General features: G+C 40.6%; 1 protein-coding gene across 1 annotated transcript in view; it reads left to right on the top strand.

Annotated features, from left to right (window-relative positions):
* HCN1 (hyperpolarization activated cyclic nucleotide gated potassium channel 1) overlaps window positions 1-4060 on the top strand; it is a 194412-nt gene extending 190352 nt beyond the window's left edge. The window contains exons 7-8 of the mRNA XM_065656472.1: window positions 993-1157; window positions 3131-4060. Of these exons, the coding sequence (XP_065512544.1) occupies window positions 993-1157; window positions 3131-3939 (974 nt within the window). The 3' untranslated portion in view covers window positions 3940-4060. The remainder of the gene's footprint in view (window positions 1-992; window positions 1158-3130) is intronic.
* The last annotated feature ends 13322 nt before the right edge of the window (window positions 4061-17382 follow it).

Below are 17382 nucleotides of genomic sequence, written 5' to 3'. Positions count from 1 at the left end.
TGAACTCACTGCTCTTGACTGCTAGAACTGAGTAGGGAAACTATCACCCTGCCTGAGCTCAAAAATAGTTCATTTTTCTAAGGGTGTTCTTATTCTGCAGCTTGAAAATGGCATCAACTCAAATACATCTTTTTGCAATTGACTTTTAATTTTTTTGTATTTTAATATAAATAAATAAATATTCTACCCTATATGTTTTGCTGTTACAAGCCTTGGACATTGACTTTCATCTTTATCCAGTAACCCTCTTCCTGTGGGCTTGGGAATCAGCAGTCACAAGTCCTGGGCTCTTTCTTGGGACTCTGCATATGGCTTTGGTCTCATATGTTCCAGAATGATGAGTTCCTGTTGGAGGCACTTGCAGAGAAAGATTAATCAAATGAAGTAAGCAGAGGTTAAAAGGGTTGTGTTGTTTAGCCTAATGAGAAAAAAAAAAAGTCTGAGATTATAAGTTTACTCTCCCAAAATACCTAGGACATGATAGCCAAGGAAACAGAAGGTATTTTCATGCTTTAAGCATTCTTTCTTGTAACAGCTCTTATATTAAAGTATCATTCATTATATCATGTATTAAATTAATTTAGTAAATCTGGTGCATGATTAAGGAATTGTTCCTTTATGTCAGCTGGATATTTTAAAAAAATCAATAGAATCATTTGGTTTAATTGAGTCAGCCAGATGTGTTTGATAGCTGATGGGTCATTTCTTGTAACTTAAAGAAGAAATTTTTTTTAAAGGCTTGATAAAATCAGTCCAAACTGAGAAAACCTATTAGCTGGGCTCTTAAAGGACATTAGTTATTTTTTCAGAGTAGCAAAAATAGAATCAAATACCTTCAGAATTGTCCCTGCAACCTTGCATAAACACCAATAGAAAAATTGCCGCTGAGTACTGAATTATTACTTGTGAGCACTGAGTCACTTGCTAGCTTTTAAGTTTCACACGGTTCACTAACTTTGTTTTCTGTGTGTGTTGAATTTTTCTCCTCCCAGAGATTTGCCTTTTGACCAAGGGCCGTCGAACTGCCAGTGTACGAGCAGACACATACTGTCGCCTGTATTCCCTCTCGGTGGACAACTTCAATGAGGTTCTGGAAGAGTACCCCATGATGAGAAGGGCCTTTGAAACGGTGGCAATTGATAGACTTGACAGGATAGGTATTACTTTTTTTTTTTCCGTATTAGGGATTCTTAAAACCTTTCTAACTTTTCCTTGAGTTGCTGGGTAAAATCCTCAGATTAAACTGTTCATAAAAGTTTTGTTTCTGTTATACTGCAGTAAATGCTCTTTTGATCTATGAATAGGACATACGTCCAGACAAGAAATTCTGCAATCACACTTTTAAATAATAAAAAACATGGAGTTTTAGAAAGCTCTCATACTCCTCTGAGGATTATTTTGTATACTTCAATTATGATTAGTATTACTTATTAATTCAGTGTATTTCTTTTGCTGCCCTCAGCACTTCATAGGGTTTATGCTGTTTCATGAGCAGATAACATTTTCCTACATAAATTCTTCACAGAGTACATCTATAATACTGGGAAGAGCTGAAGCCTCTCAGCACTCACAAAACCCGTGTTTGTTGAAGTGAATCAATCCTTTGCAGGAGGGCTCTCATTTTCCTCACAACATGGGCTCTGCTAGCATTGATGTCTGCTTACTGGCATTACTCAGATCTGCTTGCAATCAGAAAAGCAGGCCAGTGATATCCATGTGAAAGGCAGAAGGATATGGCAGATCATCAAAACATGGTGTGCAAAGTCTGTTGTTGTGCATCCAGACATTCTGGACCTTTCTAGTAAGATTTACTAGATAAAATAGATAGTCTTTGGTCAGGAGAAGTGCACTCCAATCATCATTATTGACACTGGTTTTAAAATGAAACTGTGCATACAAAATCATTAATCCTGTTTAGTGTTGTTTCCTCAACTTCACAAAAAAACTACAGTGTAAGGATTCTCCCACATCAGTCTTTCTCAATGCAGTTGCATCTGCCATTTCTTCAAAGTGAATACAGAAAGAATTGCAGGGCACTGTTGATGTGTTGTCTATTCTAAGGGGAAAATGTGACTTAGAAGAAAACATTTTTTCTTTAATATACCAAGGTTTAAAAAATAAAATACGAGTATACAGGTTTCTAATATTTAATAGACCTGTTTTATTTTCTTGCAGATTGTGAACACTCAGTGCATTTATCAAGACTTTTCAAACTCTTAAAATTTGTCTCTCAAGACTCTCTGGAAATGTAGTCCAACTCTAAGTAATATGTGCTTAAATAATACTGGTAGTAAAGTATAGCCTGCTCTTGCAGTAGCAATCCTATCTGAAGTGCTGTGTTTACAATATGAAATCTACACAGGATGAAAGATAAAATGTGAACCATTTTATCTGAGAAAGAAACAACTGAGTGCAGTTGTGTTCCTGTGTGTCTGATGGCACTGAATGGTGTGTACATCTTGCAGACACCGAGAGCATCAAGCAGGCATTAAGACTCAATGTACCACAGTTGCTATTGTGCAAGCAGGTGTCACATTTTCCGTGAGTTCATATTAGTTCACAAACCTTTAAAAAGATGATTTCTTGAAAGCTAGTGGTCACTGGTTACTAATGTCTAATAATTACTTCCATGGAATGTACTAAAAGTCAGCTGTATTTATAACTTATGTAACAGTTCAGTGGGAATGAGGACAGTTTTGCAATGAGAGAGAAAGACATTATACATGCAGAGCCCGATGGCTTTTTCCATTCTGTTGTTTGGTAAATTACCGTGGTAACATTTTCAGAATAATTGTATAATAGCAATGCACTACAAGTGAAGAGGCACAGGATGTCCAGGTGTCTTTGAGCGCAGTGGTGTTTAATAACAGCGTCAGCGTTATTAAATCAGGCTGACGCAGAGAGAGGGGGCCGTGTGTGCTGGAGGCCGGCGTGGGTCGCTGCGGCGGTGCCCAGAGTGGCACAGGCCATTGCAGTGGGCTCATGGCCAGGCTGTGCCCCCTACTCTGCCCGCTGTTTGCTGAGGCTTTTACAGTATATAGCCCTTGATGATGGGAGCTGAAACACAAAGTCAGAGCAGGGGTCTGCCCCTGCATGTCAGGCTTGCTAACTCTTCTGCCTCTCTGTGAAGGGAAGAAGAACTCAATCCTCCTGCAGAAGTTCCAGAAGGACCTCAACACCGGGGTTTTCAACAACCAGGAGAATGAAATCTTGAAGCAGATCGTGAAGCATGACCGGGAAATGGTGCAGACCATCGCCCCAGTGAGCTTGCAGCAGATGCCCGCCCTGAACTCCAGCACCTCCGCCTCGTCGTCGCGCACCAGGACACAGTCTCCTCCCGTGTACACGGCCAGCAGCCTGTCCCACGGAAACCTGCACTCCCCGTCACCCAGCACGCAGACACCCCAGCAGGCCGTCATCCTCTCGCCCTGCTCCTACACCACCGCCGTCTGCAGCCCACCCATACAAAGCCCTCTGGCTGGCCGAACTTTCCAGTACGCCTCGCCGACCGCCTCGCAGCTCTCCCTCATGCAGCAGCAGCCACAGGCGCCCCAGCAGCCCCCCAGGGCCACGCAGAAGAACGAGGTCCACAAGAGCACGCAGGCCCTCCACAACACCACCCTGACCCGCGAGGTGCGGCCCCTCTCCGCCTCGCAGCCTTCTCTGCCCCATGAGATCTCCACCCTGATCGCCCGGCCTCACCCCACCGTGGGGGAGTCCCTCGCTTCCCTCCCGCAGCCCACCCCTGGCCCCGGCGTGCCCCCGGCCAGCCGGGCCACCGTCCCTCAGCGGGTCTCTCTCTTCCGACAGATGTCCTCGGGAGCCATCCCCCCGAACCGGGGGGCCGCGCCGGCCCCGGCCCCCCTGCAAAGGGATTCTTCCACAGTCTTAAGCACAGAGCCTGAGGGAGACAAACCGCGGTTCGCCTCAAACTTATGATTCCTGGTAACTGTGAGCAACAGACTTGAGACAAACCGAGCACCGTCCCCAGAACTGTTTTAGCCTGTTTCCTAATGTACCCCAGCAGTCTACTATGAGAAAAATACTTTAGACAGCTTTCCCCTACATAACGAATGTAAAAATTATATATATATAAAAAAATATATATATATATGAAAAAAAAAAGGAATTTAAAAAACTTGTTTGAATTCATGTCTTCCTTTCTTGTAACCATGTAACCAGCTGTAATATTACTTATTTTAAATGTGTCAACTTTAAAATCATTCTAATGGGGATTTCTCTGTTTGATGGTTGCTATTTTCATGGGGAAATTGTCAACACAATAGCAAACTTCAAACAGATACATTATTTTTAAACAATCTAACACATAGCACTGAGTGAGTGATATTCTGAAGCTTTTCATTTATTGCATACACATTGTTAATTTATTGTGAAGAATTCAGTTGTTACTTCCCATTGCATTTCATATGTTAGCATTTTCCCGTTGAGAATTAGATTGGAAAGGAAAAAAATTGCAAACACCTGCAGTCGAAAGGCTGATAGTAGCACTCCTCTGGATACGTTGTAACCTCATGACATGTCAACCCTTCTTTTTTTTCAGAAAACTGAGTGGACTTCCATCTTCACATTGCTAAAGACTTTTACAAAGACTATAAATATTGCCATTGTAAATAATTTTTAGACCAAAAAAAAAATAGCTGCTGTGTGGTGTACCATTGCAACGTCTTTGTTTAGGAATTTAGGTTCCGCATTTCACTACAAAATCTACAGTTTTAAAATTTGTTAAAGCTAAGTGCAACACAACTGTTAAATTGTAATGCAATGGCTTAAAACCTGCAATGTTACTTTTACATGCAATGTTTTACGCAAAATTGTACGCTTGATCCTGCAAACCGCTTTTACTTCACCAATACCATCACTTTTCTTCTCCTTGCCCTCAGTAGTATCTGAGAATATTCCATGCATGCTTTGGGGAGAAAAAAAAAAAAAAAAGAAAAAAAAAGACAATAAAAATAGGTTTGGTCAGCCATTGTAGGAAAAGGCTTTATGGTATCTTAGAAAATAATAACCATTCATTAATTGTGTCTACCTTAAAATTCCTGTGATGCTGACTTTGAATCTCTGGTTTAAGTCTAGAAGTGAGATTTTTCATTTAAACAATTATTTGTAAACCACAGCTTGATTTAGACTTTCAGGTGCTTTCTCTGTCTTCACTGTAGTTTTGTAGTTGACTGTGGTGTTAATTTACAAAAATAAATATAATATAGCATCAAGTCTGTCTGGAAATGCACGATTTGCTCTGTGTATATTGTTATTAAATGGATAGTATATCCTAAGGCATGTAGTGTCAAACATAGCCATAGGTACAAGGTTTATTATTTTTTATGTCTTCAAAACAGAAAGGAAATGATGACAGAAAGCAGGGTTGAAGCATACGGTTTTGTGAACATTTTGTTTTGTTTGCTCAAACCTTCACATTATCTTATCCACAAAAAGTTCTTTCATAATCATTTGTGCCTGATTTGTCACATTAAATAGAGATTGAAACTAAATGTGTCATAATTTAACTCATTGAAATATCAGCATTATGGATATGATACAAGCATATATTTTGTTCCTTAAAACCCAGCTGACTCATGTTAAAGAAATTAACGCAAAGAAGTTCTTTTCCCATTAATGCTGAGTTTAATGATGCATGTAAAAATTAAATAACATCACTAACTACGTAATGCAGTGAATCCAGATGTACTTGAGAGGCACATAAATATTCTAAAGCTAACAGAGCTTGAACCCATGCTGCCTGTTATGCCTTTTACTAAAGCGGTACATCAAATAAAAATTTTAAAAAATCTTCCAGTTTTTGCTGACTCCCACTCATCGGTAAAAATTGATGTAATTATCCCATTAACATGCTGCTGCCAGTAATTTAAGTGGCCCAGAGTAGTAGATGGGGAAGTGATTGTTTAAAAGTGTTTGGAACATTATGGATACGCTGCAAGACCATTTATTTATCCGTACAATATCCCTTATATTATTTTAATACTAATGAATTCTGTCAGTTAATTAAGATCATATCTGATCTTTCAAACTCTTTAAGGTTTACATTTAACAGGAGAAATGGGGTTAGTAGCGAAATATTTTTATATATATTTTTATTTTATTTTAAGCACTATGAAGTATTATTAATTCACGTGGTCTTTCAGTGAAACCATAAATAATTTTTAATGACTTTGTAATAGAGTGGACAATATCTAGGATTTGTATGTTAATTTAAAAAAAAGGTACAGGGTATACAATTATATACGTATATATATATATGTATGAATGTATATATACTTAGATTAAGAAACAAATGACTCACATTCCTGTAATATAAAGGTCCATTGCTAGTCTCAGAACTGACCTATTTTCTCTGTACATAACTAAGCCCATAAGTATGAAATATCACATCTGTACAGGATGAAATGTATTAATGAAAAAGGTTGGATCTTACTGCTGCTGGGAAGACTATAGATCTGATTCTTACAATAACTGTATGATCAGGGATGAGTTAGATTTTTTCTTTTGTCTTTGCTCAAAGCCATAAATAAATATATATAAAAGATGATTAATAAATTGAAGAAAATATATTAAAAATAAAACCATGAATATTTTTTCGTTCCGATATCTTCATAACTGAGCAAGTTTTGCATTATGATGATAGAAAAACTGTTCACTCTTCTGTTTTCTTTGTTCTGAGCCCCAGAATTGATATGCACCCAGTATGGGGAGGTGGAGAAAAACCTGCCTGAGTGATTATGTACACTGCAGGAAAAAAGAGGGCTTCGAAATTTAAGGATACTAACTGATTTACTCAAGCAATTCCTAAGTTATCTTTCCTTTGTAGATTAGAGGAATTAATTGTGCTAAAAACATTTTCCTGTCAAAGTTCTCAATCAAGCCATTACCACTAACCTGTAATATTTCTTGAGTACAAACATTTGAAACTGAAATTTACTTAAATATCAAATTTTAAATATCCTGGGGGAGAATCCCAAGTAGTGTTGATGTAACTTATGGAAACCGTATTCTCTCATATTTTCATCATATTTTCATTTTATCTTACTATGTACGTCAATCCCAGATGATTTATCTCTGAACTTGTTCATAATAATTGAGGTTTCAAGGGAACATTGATGTGGAAGTAGTGTTCATTAATTGCGTTTTAGATTATTATAAACAAAAAAGCATAGCCCATTCAAACCAATAGTAGAATTTTTTTTTGCATTAACTTTAGTAGGATCACTACCATCCTAGATTGATAAACAGTGATTTTAAGCAAGCATATTTTCAAATTGCACCCTGAAGTGTATTGTGAATTCTTTTCGGGGTTTTTTTTTGGTATGTTTGTTTTGCTTTAATAAGATGGAGCTCCAGTCCAATTGTAGTCAATGAAAAGATTTCCAAGAAGATCGGCACTGTACTAGAAAACTCCTGTTTAGCAGTGAAATTTGGTTCTCCTGTCTATATTTGAATGCTGCACAAGGTATACTTTGCTGTTTAGTCCAGTCTTAATACTTCATACATTTGTGTACAAAACCAAAAGAAACAAAGTGATATTTCATATCACTATCTATGATATCTATGTGTACCGACATACCAATATATATATTTTTTAAATGTCTGTTTCTAATATCTATATCTACCTCAACTTACTTCCTACCTTACCTTCATTTTAATTTAAAAAGCAGCAGCAGAACTGGAAACAAAGTAAATTTTATTTGAAACAGCAAAGCTTCATGCATGTCATTAAGACTTAAGCTTAATATTTCTAGTTTTGGCATTTACTCATGAGTTCTCACACTGACTTAAGTATTTCTACCCATGTGAGTTCTCTTCTGCTTTATAGGTGACATTGTCTAGTGAAGAAAAATATTTCATTTAAAAATAGTTTGGTTTTTATGCTCTGGGAATACAGTGTCATTAGTAATTTCTGCTGTTCTGAAGTGTTCTGTTCACACAAAAAAAATGTTACAAGGTAGAAACAGTCAGGGGTCTGAGCTACATTCTAGAACATGATATAAGAACTGGGTGTGCAAATTTATCTGTTTAGTGGATTTGGCCTTTTTTTTTTCTTTTTTTTTCTTTTTTTTTTTTTTTTACCAGGGAAGAGTAAGAGCATTAAAATTGCCCTAGACCATATTGTTTGAGAAATACATGTTGTGGATCTTGAATCAATACATTTTTACCAACAGTCAGTACCCAGTTGTCCTTTGAATACTTAACAATTTGAATCAGCTACTTTAGGGGTGTGGGGGTCATACAGGCAGATGGAATCATTTCTGGTCCATGGTTACACTTCCTTCACCTCTGTGAAGACATGCAGTGTCTTAACATGCAATATCTTAAGAACTTTATGGTAGCACTGATTTTTTGAGGTCATGATATGGGAACATTAGAAAGAGAAACACAGTGACTAGACAAACAGAATTTCCAACTAACTGAATTGATTTTAAATCTACCTGTGTTTTAAAACACTGCTATGTGTTTATGTACTCAGTTTAAAAAGATATATGTTGTAAGAATGAAAATTACATTTACCAACTTCATTAGATGATTTAAGATGCACACTGTGGCTCAGGTGGTCCTTGGCCTATGCATTGACAGGTTAAGTGCACATTTGAATCAAAACTAAACTTGAAAGTGTTCCAGATATGTGATGTTATTTCAACTTCTGTCAGAATATACCGTATTTTTTACCCTTCTCCATTTTACATGCCAGATTTGCAGTATGGTCCCCCCTATGCTATGCTTTGAAGACAGCGTGCAGCACTGAATTAGTTCTTGCTGAAACATCATTGGCAAATTTGCATCAAATAGAACTGCAGACCAAAAAAGATGCAAAATACTAAATCTGCAACCGGTCCAAACTAGCCTATGCACAAAAGGGAAGCAGGTGCTTGAACCATTTCTCTCGAAAGTCAGCAGGCACGTGCAAGGACGCTGATACTGAACCATGGGTCTCAACAAACCCAGGGTTCAACCTGAAAATACATCTCCAATGTCAGCTACCTCTAAATTCCATACTTACTGAAAAGTTTACATGGACACAGGCAATAGCTCCTACGACACAGAGCAAAGCATCTTTTCTGTCTCCTATTTAATGACTATTCTTTATAGATTCCATATGGCCCTTGACATATGGGGATGGAAAGCAATGCAGGAGGAGAAACACAAGGGTTATTGATGTGTTAGAAACCGTTGAAGCACTTGAGGATGGCCACAAAGGAATTTGGGCTTCTCACCAGAAAAAGGTGGTGGGATCAATAGCCCAGCTGAAATGCATCTATACGAATGCACGCAGCATGGACAACAGGAGGAGCTGGAAGCCGTTGTGAGGCAGAAAACCTACAATATGGTTGCCATCACAGAAACATGGTGGGATGACTCTCATAACTGGAGTGCTGCATTAGAGGGCTACAAGCTCTTCAGAAGGGATAGATGAGGAAGGAGAGGAGGTGGAGAGCCCTGTATGTTAGGGAGTGTTTTGATTGTCTGGAGCTTGATGAGGGTGATGATAGGGTTGAGTGTCTATGGGTGAGAATCAAGGGGAAGGACAACAAGGTGGACCTTCTGGTGGGCGTCTGTTACAGACCATCAACCAGGATGAAGAGGCACATGAAATATTTTGCAGGCAGCTGGGAGAAGTCTGCCGATCGCTAGCCCTTGTTATTATGGGGGACTTCAACCTACCAGATGTCTGCTGGAAATAAAACACATCAGAGAGGAAGCTGTCTAGGAGGCTCCTGGAGTGCATGGAAGACAACTTTCTGACACAGCTAGTTAGTGAGCCAACGAGGGAAGGCGCCCCGCTGGATCTGTTGTTTACAAATAGAGAAGGACTCATGAAATGTATCATCTGGAGGTTGCCTTGGATATAGTAATCATGAAATGATTGAGTTTTCTATCCTTGGAGAAGTTAGAAGGGTGGTCAGCAGAACTCCTGCTTTGGACTTGGGAAGGGCAGACTTTGATCTGTTTAGGAGGCTGTTTGGCAGAGTCCCTTGGGAGGCAGTCCTGAAGGACAAAGGAGTCCAAGAAGGCTGGTCTCTCTTCAAGAAAGGAATCTTACAGGCGCAGGAGCAGGCTGTCCCCGTGTGCTGGAAGGTGAGCCAGCAGGGAAGAAGGCCAGCCTGGCTGAATAAAGACCTGTAGCTGGAACTTAGAAATAAAAAGAAAATTTATAGCCTTTGGAAGGAGGGGCAGGCCACTCAGGAGGAATACAAGAATTCTGTGAGGTTATGCACGGAGAAAATCAGAAGGGCCTGGCTACTGCTGTAAAAGGCAACAAGAAATGTTTCTATAAATATATCAGCAACAAAAAGAGGGCTAAGAACAATCTCCACCCGCTGGTAGATGCGGGGAGAAACGTACCGACAGAAGATGAGGGAAAGCCTGAGGTACTAAAAGCCTTCTTTGCCTCAGTCTTTAATAGTCAGACCAGTTGTGGTCCAAGTACCCAGCCCCCTGAGCCTAAAGACAGGGATGGGAAGCAGAATGAAGCCACAATAATCCAAGGGGAAATGGTTAGCAACCTGCTATACCACTTGGACACCAACAAGTCTATGGGGCTAGATGGGATACACCCACGCGTGCTGAGAGAGCTGGTGGAGGTGATCACTAAGCCACTTTCTATCATTGATCAGCAGTCCTAGCTAACTGGGGAGGTACCAGTTGACTAGAAGTTGGCAAATGTGACACCCATCTACAGGAAGGAGGATCCAGGGAACTACAGGCCTGTCAGTCTAACCTTGGTGGCAGGGAAGGTCATAGAGCAGATCATCCTGAGGACCATCACACGGCACATACAAGAAAACTAAGTGACCAGGCCCAGTCAGCATGGGTTTATGAAAGGCAGGTCCTGCTTGACCAACCTGATCTCCTTCTATGACAAAGAGACCTGCTAAGTGGATGAGGGAAAGGCTGTAGATGTTGTGTACTTAGACTTCAGCAAAGCCTTTGACACTGTATCCCACAGCATTCTCCTGGAGAAGCTGGCAGCTCATGGCCTGGATGGATGTACTCTGCGATGGATAAAGAACTGGCTGGATGGCCGGGCCCAAAGAGTTGTGGTGAATGGAGCCAAATCCAATTGGCGGCCGGTCACAAGTGGTGTTCTCCAGGGCTCAGTATTGGGGCCAGTTCTGTTTAATCTCTTTATCAATGATCTGGATGGGGGGATTGAGTGCACCTTTAATAAGTTTGCAGATGACACCTAATTGGGTGGGAGTGTTGATCTGCTGGAGAGTAGGAAGGCCATACAGAGGGATCTGGACCGGCTGGATCATTGGGCTGAGGCCAATTGTATGAGGTTCAACAAGGCCAAGTGCCGGCTCCTGCACTTGGGTCACAACAACCCCAGGCAGCGCTACAGGCTCGGGGAAGAGTGGCTGGAAAGCTGCCTGGCAGAGAGGGATCTGGGGGTGTTGATTGACAGCAGCTGAACATGAGCCAGCAGTGTGTCCAGGTGGCCAAAAAGGCCAACAGCATCCTGGCTTGTATCAGGAATAGTGTGGCCAGCAGGACTAGAGAAGTGATGGTGCCACTGTACTCAGCTTTGGTGAGGCTCCACCCTGAATCCTGTGTCCAGTTCTGGGCCCCTCATCCTAAGAAAGACACTGAGGTACTGGAGAGAGTGCAGAGGAGGGCTGTCACGGTCCATTCGGTGATGGACTTGTGATGGTTCGTTTACCTTGATCTTGAAGCGCAAAATTAAGGCAACCAAAATGGCAAGGGGTTATAATTCAACCAAACAGTGTTACTTTATTATTTTGCCCATAAAGCAATGCGCAATAGTGAGAGTGGAGGAAAAGGAAAGAAAGGAAAAGGGGGAAAAAAGGGTTTGCTACCACCACGAATTCCAAAGGCGTCCCTATGGTCTCAGGTCCCGAAGCAGCATCCCGCCGGTCCTCCGTCGCGATCCGTGATCCTTTGGTGGGGAGATCTCAACGATGTCCAGTCAGGAATCATCTTTTATGCTTCTTCACCTCACCTCGCTCCCATGGATTGAGGCCAATCTCCGCCTTTATTTCGCAATCCAGGCTTAACTGTGCAGGCCTGAGAGTCCCCGCTTCGCTTGCCAGAACCTGTCTGCGCCTGCGTTGCCTTGTGTTCAGGGGTCTCTTACTGGTCCATTGAGTGACCTCAAGACCTTAGGCAAGCCTCTGCACATGCTCTTCTTCATTGGCCTTAGTAGCAGGGAGGAGGTGGGGGCAAGTTTGGCTGAGGCAACAGGTGAAAATCCATCTTCTGGACAGCAGTAATTGTCCCCAGGTCGGAGAGGCCTGTAGCCCCCCGGGTCGGAGAGACCTGTACAACACAATTCTTTTCCTCAGGCCTCTCTCCAAATCACTGTCCAATTCTTTCTAGCAGGGCATCTGTTCTCCAAGTCCCTGATGGCAATGTTCAGGCAAATACTGTTCTTCGGACCGACTCTTACAAGGGCAACGAAGCTGGTGAGGGGCCTGGAGCACAAGTCCGATGAGGAGCGGCTGAGGGAACTGGGGCTGTTCAGCCTGGAGAAAAGGAGGCTGAGGGGAGATCTTATCGCTGTCTGCAACTACCTGAAAGGAGGTTGTAGCATAGAGGGTGCTGGTCTCTTCTCCCAAGTAGCAAGTAATAGGACAAGAGGAAATGGCCTCAAGTTGTGCCAGGGGAGGTTTAAATTGGATATTAGGAAAAAATTCTTCACAGAAAGGGTTGTCAGGCATTGGAGCAGGCTGCCCAGGGCAGTGGTGGAGTCACCATCCCTGGAGATGTTTAAAAGGCATTTAGACAAGGTTCTTAGGGACATGGTTTAGCGCTAGAGTTAGGTTATGGGTGGACTCGATGATCCTGAGGGTCTCTTCCAACCAAAATGGTTTTATGATTCTATGATAACAAAATCTGAGATGTTCTCTGGGTGGTACACTGAGTGTGACCATTGCTCATGGATTTACTTACACCTTTTCTTTAGAGAGCAACATGTGTGCAGTCTGTGTCCTGTTTTGTTGCTGCAGTGTTAGAGGTTTTAAATGGAGAGATCTGGTTTTGTAGTAAGAGAAGTTCCTATATTTCAGAGGCAATCACTGCAGATCTCAGTCTTCATTGTGGACAGTTAGGCATTTTGGGGTTCTAGACCAGGCTCTTTTTGAATTAGATTTTTTTTCCTCTGCAAAGTCAAGATAAAAAATGAGTTTGCTCTGCATGTTACACCAGATGTGTAGTCTGCATTGTTGAGAAGATGACTGCAGCGTTTTACTTTAATGAATTTTTTATATGTGCTGAATGTTTTATGTCTGATTATATCAGTTCCTCTAGTCCAAGAGGCAGTATGAGCAATAACGATGCCAGATCATCATCCACTACAACAGGAAGTTGCAAGAGGCACATAGAGAAATAAACTTCTTTTATAGACCTATGATAGTCTTACAGCAACTGGCACAAGGCATCAACAAGCAAGTTTTTAGGTAGTGGAAAAAAAGATCGTTGTTCACCACTGTATACATGACTGAAGATGATATGTGCCCCTAAACACTGTAATCTACCATGTGGGCTAGATCAAAGGTAACCTCTGAGCCAGAAAGTGAAAAACTGTGTCCTTGGTCTTTTAATCTCCTGTTTTATTTGTGTATATTAAAGTCTTCTGGAATAACAAATCCAAATAAAAAAAAAAAAAAAAAGGATTTGTGACTTTACAAATCGCTTAGATTTTTGTGCCCTATAAGCAAGCATCATGGTTGTGTTGCTGGTTTCTATGAGAGCTGAATGAATGTGAATGAAAATGTCACACATAAGACATCTTTCATATTTGGAGTTTGAGAAAATGAATACTTTATAGCCTTAATTTTCTTGCTCAGGTCTAAGATGGTCTAGTGTTCTGTGAAAGAGGAGACATGTTTTTAACTGGTCTTTTGCCACCTATTTTACAGCTTGTTAAGAAAAAGAGAGTTGTCATTAATAGGTGGCAAAAACTGACATAGCTGGGATGAACTTCTATAGTGTAGGCAGTGTTATTATAGAAGACAGCACTGAGTGCAGACTGGTTATTTCAGGTCTATGATTGTCAATGAGGTCATGTATTGTTTATTGCTGCATGCTTCTGGGTTGCTTTTTGCTCTCTTACCCTGTCTCTAATAGTCCTGTGCAAGACAGAGATACTGAATATCTGGAACATACAGACATTTTTCTGTCTTCTAGAACAGGTTTTTCATAATTTTAACTGTGAAAAGTGATTAAATACATTGAGACAAGTTGGATGATTGTTCTCTGGGTTTGGTTTTTTTGTTTGTTTGTTTGTTTTGGTGTTTTTGTTGTTGATTTTTTTTTCTTTTTGTCTCAGATGTTTGGGGGAGCTTCTCGACAGTGACGGGACATACTGATGTCATTGCCAAAGAGCAGTGAAAAGAGCAAAAGTAACAATAACAATGAGTAGAAAAAAGGCTAAGATAAGTGCCAGAGGCAGAAAAAAAATATTTATTTGAACTAAGGCATTTGTGTTGAGATTCCCCGAAGGACAAGAAAGGGATAGGGGGTAAAAGATGACAACATGTCATGTGCTATTTAAGGCTGCCAAGCAGCTCTCTCATGAGGGTAGCCATAAAGCACAAGGAAAAGGAGAAATCAATCTCTCTTGTTTTCATCACAAATACATGACTTCTTTTAGGTGATCTATTTCCATTCATTTTGAGAACTGAAAGCAGATAGATCCACATTGCTGGTTGCTTCTGTTGACATCAGAATGAGACCTGGAAGAAGAGAGAGTGTCTGAAAAAATCTAGTGGGTATCTGGGGCACTTTTTGTCACTGATCCCATACACCCTTTTAGCAGATTTTATATATTTTAAAATGCTGTAGTATTTTTTCTTGTTATAGTAGCATTGTACTCCGTGTCTAACAGTTACTTTTGTGAACATGGAAAATACGCACAAGCTTTGTCAACATTGCTAACTAAACTTCATTATAGGCTGAAACAAGCTTACTATGAGTGGGTCCAAGTAACTTAGATGTAAAGCACAGATCAGGACTTGGTTGAGACTGCGACACAGTGTAACCAGCCTGTAAGATTTCCGAAGATGTTTCTTATATTCCCACACATTCCCCTATCTTCCTTATTTGCTGTGGCCAATTTGCTGTAGCTTATCTCCCATTTCTTTTTTTGCACATCGTGTAAGTCATTTGTTGGCTTCTGGGAGTGAAGCCAGAGCATCACTATACTGGTGGTGAAAGGCAACTAATCATGACAGTGCCCCACAAAACTGTGATAAACTTGTCTTTGGTAGGCAGAGACTAAAATCAGAAAAGGTTACTTGTTTGCTTGATAGTTTGTCCCAAACATTAGGAGTAAACAGAGACATGCATTATTTTGACATCCATCTAGAAGAAAATATCCAGAATATGATGGAATTCAGTCTATTTATACATTAAGTTTTGTTTTAACACTACAATTAGGGGAAAGCAAGCTCATTATAAAGCAAGTCTAGGATAAATAAATGTATTACTTGTTGACTATGCTTACCACCTTACAACAAATTACTATTGGGAGGAAAAGCGGTGTAACTCCTTTAACTATTAACGTCTAAAAATAGTAATGAAAATTGCATTTTGTGATAGAACATCTTATCTCAATAAACATCATGTAAATTTGTTAAAAGTACTAGCACTTTGAAGATGTGTCCTTACAGCAAATGATGGAAAGCTATTCAGTAATGTATAAATAAAAAAATTAAACTAAATGATAAAGAATATAACAAAACTGAAACATATCCAGTTATATATCTAAATGTCCTGCATGGGCTTTTATGCAGACAGTGGTGCAGCCCAGCCTTCTACACCTTGAATCCAAAGCGTATGTGTTAGGGGTTAAGTTGGTTACAACCATCTGTGATCTCCAGCCATTTCTAAGTGGATGCAATACCATCCTTAGTGGCTGATCGGACAATTTTTCAAATGGCAGAAGAATGCTGGGAATCAAAACTGTTGCTTTCAAACATTAGGTGCAGGAAACGTTTTAGCCAAAAGTACTTCCTAATCTTAAACTGTTAAAGACTTACGAAAATATTAATTATAATACTTTATATATTTTATTTTAGATTTTTTCACCAAGTAGTATATAAAACCCCTCCTTATATCATATATTAAGATTATACTGTATACTAAGATTAAAGTTCTATCAGTAGGCGTAAGTTTTTGTTATTACCTGCATTTCTTATATTTCCTGTTGGGACTAGAGAATAGCATTTGAATGAAAAAACAAAGAAACCAACAAACAAAAAAACCCAGACCACAAAATCCCAAACCCTAACCCAATAGAACTGAACAAAGGGAATTCTTCAAGGGCTGGAGTGAAGAAATCTCACACTGTGCCAAGCACTATGAACAAAAATGCTTCGGCACTGGTCCCACAGTTGCACTGCAGTACCAGCACTTCAGCTTTTGTGCATCTGTTTTGCACTGGATTATTCACTTGGTACTTCATCCACTAGCCTTTTTTTCTTCCTAAATCCTGCTTGAATTTTCACTCTCTTCTCCAGGACAAACACAAGCCATTTACAGTGATTACGTGCCTTTTAAGGCTGTTTAAATGGTGTGTACACCCATTTCATGGGTTGTGGGACTGCCGCACAGTCCAGCTACCAGTCAGTAACTAGCAGCATCCCTCTGGGATCACTGTTCAGGTCAATACTGTTTAATGTGGGACAAAGTTTACTCTCAGCAAGTTTGCCAACATCCCCAATTGACAGAGAAGGGTGTGGGGTGGGAGTGATAATTACAGTGGAGAAAGAGGTTGTTCAATGGGCCCTCAACAGGCTAGAGAAATGGGCTGACATTGATCTTATGAAGGTCAACAACAGCAAGTGCAAAGTCTTGCATCTGGCGTGGAATAACCCTACACAACACTACATGCTTGGGGATGGCTGTGTAGAAAACAGCTTCACAGAATAGCTGGGGGACCTGCGAATCCTGTGGACTACAAGGTGAACAGGAGCCGAGGTTGTGCTCTGGCAACAAAGGCAGAGCTCCGCATGCCGGGCTGTATTTGCAAGGCAGAAGCCCACGGGCTGAGGGAAGTGATCCACAAGATATCCAAGAGGCTGGTGCAAGTGAAGTAGAAGGAGAGGCTGGGTGAGCTGGGCTTCTTTAGCCTTAAAATGAAGCTGGAGTGTTTGGACTTGGGGAGGCCTTATTGCTGTCTATGAACGCCTGATCAGATGAGGATACAGATGAGTTGAAGCCAGACTCTTCTTGCTGGTGCACAGCAATAGGTTGAGAGGTGATGAACATAAGTTGGAACATAGGAAGTTCCAATTAGATATAAAGGAAAAATGTTTTTTACTAATAGGGTAGACAAACACTGGAACAGGGGCCAAGAGAGGCTATAGGAACTCTAGCTATAGAGGTGTT

This window comes from Caloenas nicobarica, chromosome Z (genome assembly GCF_036013445.1).
Source record: "Caloenas nicobarica isolate bCalNic1 chromosome Z, bCalNic1.hap1, whole genome shotgun sequence".
In the NCBI taxonomy this organism is placed as follows: domain Eukaryota; kingdom Metazoa; phylum Chordata; class Aves; order Columbiformes; family Columbidae; genus Caloenas; species Caloenas nicobarica.
Note: the sequence above shows the minus strand (reverse complement) of the source record. Positions and strands in the feature narration are given on the sequence as shown.